This window comes from Ischnura elegans, chromosome 1 (genome assembly GCF_921293095.1).
Source record: "Ischnura elegans chromosome 1, ioIscEleg1.1, whole genome shotgun sequence".
Classification (NCBI taxonomy): domain Eukaryota; kingdom Metazoa; phylum Arthropoda; class Insecta; order Odonata; family Coenagrionidae; genus Ischnura; species Ischnura elegans.
The window spans coordinates 29,837,296-29,847,784 of NC_060246.1; the positions used below are offsets into that span (position 1 = coordinate 29,837,296).

The 10,489-nt window shown below is 38.0% G+C and overlaps 1 protein-coding gene across 1 annotated transcript in view; it reads right to left on the minus strand.

Annotated features, from left to right (window-relative positions):
• Positions 1 to 10,342, minus strand: part of LOC124157822 (interferon-related developmental regulator 2) — a 28,472-nt gene extending 18,130 nt beyond the window's left edge. The window contains exons 1-6 of the mRNA XM_046532856.1: positions 10,116 to 10,342; positions 9,580 to 9,687; positions 9,114 to 9,282; positions 7,277 to 7,511; positions 3,550 to 3,770; positions 799 to 1,054 (exon numbers count right to left, since the gene is read on the minus strand). Of these exons, the coding sequence (XP_046388812.1) occupies positions 799 to 1,054; positions 3,550 to 3,770; positions 7,277 to 7,511; positions 9,114 to 9,282; positions 9,580 to 9,687; positions 10,116 to 10,149 (1,023 nt within the window). The 5' untranslated portion in view covers positions 10,150 to 10,342. The remainder of the gene's footprint in view (positions 1 to 798; positions 1,055 to 3,549; positions 3,771 to 7,276; positions 7,512 to 9,113; positions 9,283 to 9,579; positions 9,688 to 10,115) is intronic.
• Positions 10,343 to 10,489: the final 147 nt, after the last annotated feature.

The window sequence follows — 10,489 nt, forward strand, 5'->3', positions numbered from 1 at the left end:
GTTTCTCTACGTTTGATAAGCGGTTACTATATGCAGTATGAATGCCGTGGGATGCTCACTCGTGGCAGTATATTTTGCTCGCCCTCCGGAGCGAAGAACCCTGCGCGAACTTCCATGTTCACCTCTGGGGTACCGACGTGACGGCGCGATGCTTACAAGAAAAGCAAACAGGAGCATTTTAAAAATACGTCACTAAGGGAGAAACTCCCCTGCCTGCCACTTGTTTTTGACCTAGGGTTTCAGATGACTGACTCATACTGAAAACCAAGGCCACTCAGTTCCCCTTAGACTTGCGACCGGTGAAGGGGAGGGGGGATATAAGAAGTTTGTGTAAGAGGCGCACCCTCATTTTCGGCTGCAATTTCTGGGAAAAAAGGTGCGCCTCTTACACGTGCTTATACGGTAAGTCCTCGATACACGAACAAGATGCGTTTGTTGAGACCTTGCTCGTAAGATGATAACCTAAGCAAGGCATCAAAGAGTGTGGTTATCCTGCAGAATGCAACACTGCATCACAATCGTAGGTTAACGTGAAACATTTTCCCGCTATCGGATAGCAAAAATAATTTTCATGATTCATTTTCCAAACAAATGGAACAAATCTGGGGGGCATTGTACGGACCACCATACTAGACACCTTGTAGGCTCCAATCCTAGGGTATGTTGCAAGTAAACTATGAGGTACACCCTTGATTACAGCAAAGATTTTTGGGAAAAAATGAGGCCTCAAACAACTTTATATTGTTACTGTTAGCCCCTTTTAGGGATCAGATATGTTATGAGTAACAAGTTCATTACCTCCACAAAATGAAGAATATCCCTGAAACTGGAACGTTGCTGCTTACGATCTTTTTTGGCACGGTACTTATGAGAATCAGTGGCAAGCCCACGAAGTGTTTCAATAAGATCTTCATTGTCACATCCCTTTCCACCAATAGTAAAATCTGCATCATGTATCCGACCCAACTCAGTAGCTACAGCAATGGCCTCACCAGCAGCTATGCGTACATCCAGGGAAGCAGACTCCAGAAGCGTAACAAGCCTTGATAGTTGCCTGCATAAGTTACAATGCTTTTCATTATCACAATACATTTCACAATTTAAATAGCTTAACAGGAAAATTATACACATACACTTCTTCCAAAATGATGCTAGAGCTAGGTCTTCAACAAGCAATGATCCTATTTTAAGCAATCTTTAACTACAAAATTAGAAATTCCTAGATTCTGTATTTCTAAAAAAAACTTGCTCAATAATTCCACATTTTTCATAAGACCCATGGCTCTTTTAAAATTACATTGGAAGAAAATAATATAACTTTCAACATACCCATAAAGCTAGATAAAAAACATGTGGCATAAAAGAATGAAATTTTATGCTCACTCACCATCACTATACCAGCAAATTTCTTTAAAAGATAAATCAAAACATGAAATGTTTATGAGGAGAGAGGGATATTTAGAGACAGTTACCTTCAGCAGTGAAGCAGAGCTTCAAATTTGAGTCCTGACAGAAGGGAAGCCAAAACTAAATAAAAGTTCAGCAATCAATATTTACTACGCAATTTCACTTCATTTTTCAAGGGAATGCATTCTCTGCACTGACTGCGACCAATCAATCGAAAAACTATGCGCTAAGGAGAGTATGCGACAAGGGGAGTATTTGGGGGACAGACCAAGGAAATAGATATTTGAATAATGCAATATACAGTTAATCAAGTGACAGATTAACTTTCTTACTTTCTAACTTAATGTAGAGGAAAAATATTGATACTAACACTGCCCACAATAATGAACATGTGAGCTGTATGAATATCAATCATGGCACTTTACCCGCTACACTATACCTCTACATCACATTTTCCACTACAAACAAAATGCATGCAGGGAAGGCCATTCATTAGGAAAGGGCAATCAACATGAAATTCAAATAGAGTCAATTTGAAGAAAAAAATGAACTCTATCTCTTTTACAAAACACAAGGTTAGTCTTAAAAGATCATTGAAGAACAAAATAGAGGATTAATACATATTTAATAGAATTTTATAATTTTGGGGAGAATGCACAACTAAAAATGCCTCTACTACTCCACTACAGTATAAATCCAAACGTGGCCGTCCCTATTTTATTCAAAGTTAGTTGAGAAATATAAGAATCTGGTGCAGTAGACTCTCGTTATTACGAAGTTCAAAGGACGGAAAAACCAAAGGTTCGTAATAACGAGTTTTGTATGAAAGTTTCTTTGAGGAATCATTGACAAAAAAACCATACTTCGTCAAAATATCTCGTTTCTTCAATCTCCCATACTTATAGTCCCACTGTTAAACAGCTTCACAGTATCAAGTTCAAAATATACACGATTAAATTATGCACAAATATATAAAAATTATTTATTTAAACAAGCACATTTATTTCACTTCCTCAAAAGAACGGCATCATGCCACATTCATGGGTTGATAATTTCCTGAATATATAAGTCCTCGATATACGAACAAGATGCATTTGTTGAGACCTTGCTCGTAAGTTGAAAAATCTAAGCAAGGCATGGAAGATTGTAGTTATCCTGAATAATGCAACATGCATCACAATTGTGCGTTAACTCACGACTGTGACGAACTGATCTAGCAAGGCATGTGTCGCAGCCGGAGCTGAAAGAAATCGCCGTCCAAGAGAAGGAAGAGTGGGAGAAACGCTGAACAGCCTACCACTGTATTCAACGATACTTTGCTCAGATTATGCCCTAAGTGCGAGCTCCTCCACACCACACCACATTGCATTGGCCAACTTGAAAGGTGCCAAATTTGAAATTTCGGCCATGCTTAAATTAATCGAATGGTCGTATCTCTGAAAGCTGATAAATCCAATGTAATTAGGAAGAGGACTAACTGTTAGCCCAATTTACGAGCGATAATGAGTTGGGCACCCTAATTCCACAGGAATGAAGCCTATTAAATGATGTTGTGTGCATGCTGAATGAAGTATCTCCTACTGAAGAAAGAACCACAAGCACAGTTTACGAGAACTTAAAACGTAACATAATGATTTTAATGAAGCATAGCGTATACCCACCTAAATGGCGTTGATTATTCATGGAACTTCATAATAAAGTTCATTTTGTAACAGCCGTGACGGGGACAGAGGTTTGTAATTTCATTATAACGAAAATTTCATAATGATGTTTCTTTTACTAGTTTGGATAGGCCTTTTCGTTGGGACCAACGCTTCGCTTTGAAATAACGAGAACTTCATACCACAATTGTTTGTATCAACCAGAGTCTACTGTATTTGCATACCTCTATTATGTAATCATTGCAATTTAGAAGCCAAGCAATTCTGAAAGCATGCCACTAATAATTTTCTTTTCATATCCACCAGCTGAAAACCCAATGTATGGCTATAATGTATATAAGGACATTTTACAGGACCTAATAAGAATTAATTATACCCATGAAACATTATATTCAGTAACAATTATAATCTCAGGAAAACCCTGACTAAAGAAATAGTAATATGCCATCAACCATACAGAAAACTATTCGAGGCAGCATACCTTCCCATCAAAGAGTACACATCACCAGGTGCCATTAATGTGAGCAGGAGACCCCAGGCTGAAAGGGCGGCACTATACAGAGTGGCTGCTTCAGGATTCGATGCCTGCACCGACGAGCTGCTAGCCAGCCAAAATATGTTCTCCAAGGTACACATTAATTCAACAACTTCTTGAAGTTCGCCTCCAGAAACAAAACTGCATAGCCCCAAAGCCATGCAACACTAAAATGCATAGAGTCATAAAATCTTAAATTAAGAGTGTTCTAACTAACAGAACTAAAGTCACGAAAAAATGCTATGAAAAACCCAGCTATTAACTAATACCAAGAACAAACATACTAATTAGTCTCAAGGCAAAGTCACCATACAGTAAGTCTTGTGGCATGGAAAACAGTACCACATGATCAAAACTACTTATATGTAAGTCAGTATTGACTTTATTAACTTAGATTAAGGAAAGAGAGAAGATCAATGAGAGGGGGCAAAGGGGCAAATAAAATTGACTTTACCTGGCCCCACAAACTATTTGTTTGCTTTCATTACGTATTAGGAATAAACAGGTAAGAAAAGGATGATGTGAAACTGCAACCATGGACGTGATTCAATCCTCTTGAATGGCTTTGAAAGTCACCATACAATTAGTTGAGGGTATGACTCCTATGGGCAGTTTTCTTCCACAAAAATATGGGGTTGCCTCTCTTACTCAACCTTACTCAGAAGTGGGATTACAGTTCAGTAAATTCATGGGCCCAATTCGCTGACCCTCCAACTTTACATGGAATTGCTGACATTTCATTGGCTAAGCAGGGCAAGACAGCAGCAAGGACACCAAAATATGCACACCAGAGTGGGGGAGTGATTCCTAAGTCAACAGGTTAATTAGTTAAATGACAAGAGGGCTGAAGGATGTGATGAATGAGATAAGTAGTGCTAAGCATATGGCATGTAATTTAAATAAGATGACCAAATTTATGTAATTTTCCAAAAAATTACAAGCAAGGAAAGTTATGTTTCAACATAAGTAGATGGGCACAAACTAAAACAAGTGGTACCAAAAAGCACCAATTTCAATTGCAACTACCATACAACTATTTAAGCACCATATACAATCAACTCTCAATCGCTCCTGATCATCTGATTAGCAATTATCCATACTATAACTCCCCACTATTCAATGTTTCGATGAATATTCCGAGGACAACAATACTGGAATTAAAAAAAGAATAAAATGCATCTAAACATGCATAGGAATGGATACATCCTATCAATGTAATTAAAACATAAATTATTCACTTAACTTGAAGAATTAATCGCAATAGGAGGTATTTGACTTCACGCAAGAGAAATGAATAATAACTCAGCCATGTGCACCTCCTTTTTTGACTATTGTATTAAAAAATTTCATTATATACTTGCACAGAACTTAACCTAAGCAAAACCATAATCATTCCTGTGTTAATTCATGGAGTCCTATTAGCTAAAAAACAAAGCAATACAATGAATTCCTTCATTTTTTCAGTTTTCTTCGCTCTTCTCCATTACCCAATTCACTTGATCATAATAAACAGATGGGTAATTAATGATATGATTAGTATAAATTGATAATAGGGAATAAATTATGAGAGACTGCGAGGAAATTTCTCAAACTTATGAGGTGGAATTGCAAATGGGGCATATTAAGACCTTGAAAAAATTTCAGATGGCCTCAAAACAGTGAAGTATTCGCCTCCTAATGTAACAGCAATAATTCAATGGATAGGTCAAGGAGATACATATTTCAATGATGAAAAAGCATAATCAGGGAAGAGGAACTATATCAGGTTCTGGTGAGGGCAGAGCAGAATTTAGTCCAATTTCAGAAAGTAAAATTCATGGTTGTTTCAATAACATTTTTAACAATGGGAAATATTTAATACTTTTCGAATCCCATCCTTTATAAAACCTTTGTCTGGTTTCATGCAAAATATTTAACATGTTATGAAATAAAAAATTGTTATCACATCTACTATTTTCTCCGTTATTCTGGTGTTTCGATTATTCACATATTGCCTAACATCAATAAGCATGGGTAATCGGGAACGGAATGTAAGAGAAAAGTATAACAAAAGATTTTGAGGTCCCAGACGTATCCTGCTTGCCGACACCCCAGGATTGGCATCGAGTGCACAGGGTGACAGCAGCCCTGCCAGCAGAGCCCTTCCTGTTGATGGAGGATATTTTGGAAACGAGAGGTGTAGACGAGGATCATAGGCTTGATATTTGTAAGTGACAAAACATAGACTGTCCCATCTGCTCCCTTACTTTAACTCTATCATTAAAATAACACATTGGGCCTTGCGATTGAGGTGGCCATAGCATTAGGGAGACAAAGAAAGACTGGTATTATGGTGGTGTTATCAGATTCTTTGGGTTACTACTCTGCTGTAGACAACCCCCCAGCCACCCAACTTGCAGAATGTCATATTCTTACATGTGCTTGTACCATTTACAGCACTCCATTTCATCAAGTGAGCACAATGGAAGCAAGCGGAAGGATCCAAAATTAAAGGAGACTATCAAGTGTATATTATGGAAATTACGAGTACAAGAATGACCCACTTTTGAAAGTAATGCAAGAGAAAAGTTCCACCAGCTGTGATAGGGGCTGTAATGCATTTCAAGGATACTAGTATTGGAAGAGTGAGAGTTGAACGCAACAAGTTAGTTGCATATACAAATTTTGTGAAACCTTATTTGGGCCCTTTCCCTACTCCTTGACTAGGAAGAGGAAGCGAGACAAACCCGCTGACCTAGAGCTGGAAAGTGAAGGCATGCAGATAACCTACAACGGTGATGAAGCACTGGTGGCACTCACATCTGATAAGAATTAATAGCAATCACTAATTAGCCTTTGGTAACACTTGAAGAATCAGTATTTCTGATCCAAAGAAGCAGACAATGAATGCATGCGTGCCACTTCCATTATCACAAGAAAAAATGTTCCTGGAATCAGAATTTCTATTTCAATTAAAAACACCATTAACTGGAGTCCAGTACAGCAGTTACTTTGGTGAATTGTATGAAATCTATGTTCCTCCAGTGGAAATGCAACCCACACATCACCCCCATTACAATAACACTCCATTTTCCTAATTCCATCATATTCCTTAAATGGGTGTTCCAAAGAAATTGCTAGCAAATCTAAACAAGTTAAAACCAAGAATTTTTTAGAATGTATAAACTACTGTAAAGGCCTGGTTACACGATGCATTAACCTTTACCAGTTAATGTCTAAATGTATGAACACGAAAATACACCGTGTAACCACCCAACTTATGCGAATGCACGAACAGAAAATAGAACCTGCTCTAATTTTGTTCATGCATTCGTACATGTTCTGTTCCGGTCCACAAAACACGCAAACAGACATTAACTTGTACATGTTAATGTACCGTGTAACCAGGCCTTAAGACACAGCTGGGGTCAATCCACAGGTTAATTTTCAAGGGGCATGACATGATGAATCTCTCTTATTAGTTTCAATGCCATTAAGGGCGATTCAGCACCCCATCATTTGACAAAAATACTGTGTACTCAAACCCTGCCCATATATTGTCATCAAGTTTATGATTTGAGCAAAATTTCTTGAATACAACCTGCTCAAAATGGATAGTTGTATGGTTGACGGTGTGAGTCACCGTTGTGACCTCAAGGAAAGCAATTTGCAGCAGCAAACCCACGTAACTTACCTTGGCTCTCGCAGGATAAGTAGTTGAACCATCATTAGCTAAAGTAATTAAGACTGGTCTCAAGTCTCTAAATGCCTGGTCAGCTGAACCTCCAGCTCCATCACCACCAAGCCCTAAAGAATCACCCCCACCTAATTGGAGACACAACAAAGATGCTAGATGGGCAGCTGCAGCCTGTTCTGCACCACGGCCTTTCCTCAAACTCCTTTCGATGCCATCTGTCACTGTCAGGCGCCTGAAAATGGCAATAAGAGTAAGAAACACATGAAATATCAACCTAGTCTGATTGTTACGACATAATAACAACAGATAGCATGACACTTTAATTTCTACTTAATTTGGCTTGACTAATAGGGAGGAAGACATCAAATACATAAGACTTCCGAGGAAACAAAATGGTACCAAACTATAGGAATATCTCATTTCCTATTAATTTGAAGTTTGACAAACACTGCTGTGAATATTAAGGACCAATGTCTCATAAACTAGTTGATGATTGCAGATAAAGATGTCAATTTCATTTATTGCTTTAAAGTTATAAAGGCCTGGTTACACGATGCATTAACCCGTACGGGTTAATGTCTAAATGTATGAACGCGAGAATGAACGGAAAAATTCACCGTGTAACCACCCCAAAATGTACAAATGCATGAACGCGTGAACGGAAAATAGAACCTGTTCTAATTTCGTTCATGCATTCGCACAAGTTGATAACAGAGCCACCTGGTGGGAAACAAAGGAAACGACACAATCAGTAGTCATCTGCAGGGCTATTCAGTATGATTCAGTAACTCTTTTCGCGTATTTGTACTGTATCGTACGTGCTTGAATCCTACCACAAACTCACCATTTGCATCTACACTAATATTCACACAGAATATCCCTGTATGTATGCCGGACATACCAAGATTATGTCTATGGTAACTCATTGGTAGTATTATGCCGGAACAAAACAATCGATGAGGTTATAACAGAGTTTTCAACACGACATTTGTGAAATACAACGGCTATCATACGACTAATAGAACACATTTAAACATAATTTATATCATACGAATAAACGACAATTCTACCTTTTATACGTCCGGGGTGGGAATGCACTGGACCACCACAAAAAGACGACTAACATTAGCAAATTCATAAATCGACCAGATCTCTAAACCAACATCTTTTCCATCAACAGGAAATATCTTCTTAACTTTATAACCGTCCCGGACAAAAGTAGAACAAAGTATTAAAAATATCTACTCTCATACATCATCTACACTCAGTGAAACAGATGACAGAAAAATGTCTAGTAAACACGGCTTAAAAACAAGATGCGTCTACAAATTTTCAGCCTAAGCATTAACTTTGATAACGGTTTGAAATAAATAGAGTACTATTGAGATATAGCATTAAGCGAGCGATAACGATAAATATTAAATATAAATAAATATTACTGGCACGAAATGAAACAACTTCGGCAACTACAATGAACACCACTGTTTACACGGCAGCGCAAATATATTACCAGTATGTGAAGTTTCCTGGTCCTACACGAAACAACGAAAAGGGAATTATTTTCTGGTAGGTATCGTCTGATTCCTACCTAATGATACTGTGTACACATTTAAATTTTGCGCACTGTAAAGGGAATAAACAAAAAGTAAACGCCTCGCGATACGAGAAAATGTGTGAAAACTTGTGCGAACGCACGTACCGTGTAACCGCTCATTCATGCTTCTTGTTCACGCAAACGTCCATGAATTCAGACATGCAAACAGACACGCATTCATACATTAACCCGTACGGGTTAATGCACCGTGTAACCAGGCCTTAATGGTTTGAAACTTACCTATCGACAATGAATTCGGGAATAAATTTCTTGACAAATGCCTTAGATACAGCTTCGAGGCTCATTGTTCTTCCCTGAGCTGACTTTTGATTAATACCATCAATTGCTTCTTTTAACTTCTCTTCGAAAACCTCCTCTTGGGTTTGTTCGTCCACTTCCTCACTGTTTCCTAAAAAAATATAATAAAACCTCCAATCTCATAATTCGGACTGGACAGATATGACAACGTCTGACCTCCATAAAATAATACTCCCATGCATAATACAGTCAACGACCAAGGTTGAAAATTGGCATTACAATTTTAACTCATCCTATTATAAACAATAAAATGATCATGACCTAAAAGTACGTATTCACCGGCTAAATGAGTCCGGCTACGGAAGAGTGAATGGCATTTGACTTAAGTATTCTATTAAGCTTAATTGACAATGACAGAAAATATAAGTTTAAATGTAAAAGTACTTACCCTCATCCATAACACTCCGACTTTCCGAAAAATTACTGATAATGCTGGCATTGTCAAGAGAATCTTCGTCTGATGAGGGAACATCTTGTCGAGACTTGTGACCAGCACCTGTAAAGGATAAAATAATTCTAAAATCTTCTGCTGCAATACATGAACAAAACCAAAAAATGATCACTTATTGCGCTACTTAGCGAAAGCCAATCATATGCGCACTTTCTCTGCTAAATTGTGCTTGACCTTGACACGATTACGAACATACAGCTGATTCGGAAGTGTCAGCCAAAAACTATGCCACGTAACGCGCAACGAACAATGTTCCTGAATGGTCAAATCTTCAAACAATTTTAGGAACAAGAAATGAAGTACGACACAGGCCGTAAGAGGTACAAAAGGAACAACTTTAACGTTCACTACGTGGTAGACTCTTCAAATGGCAGATCTAAATATAAATATTTTCATAAATCCGCGTACTGCAAAAAAGACCACCACAATCTAATGCTTATCAAGGTGATAAATGCAACAGCATGGTTACTTACCACTCTTGTTTCCCCTCCGTTTTCCTTTCGGCATTTTTAACTTAAACTAAACCGTTTTGGCCTAAAACCCTCGTAATCAAGAAGGTAAACAATTAAATATAGAATTCCTCCAAAATAAACTGGATAATTGACATATAAATAAGATTTCACTGAAACTCATACACATCATGCTCTCAAAACATACAAGTCGTAGCCTCACGGCCTTGCGTTTTGCAACGATTTCTGGGAAATGCTTGGCGGGTCACGAGGTACAAAACAATATGGCGAACCAAATGCGCCCAGCGCTGCGCGGGAAAGGCGGTAACGTAATGGTTGTTCAATCACGTTCTCTGAGTTGAAAGGATTAAACTTGCATTCAATAAAGAAAACAAAAA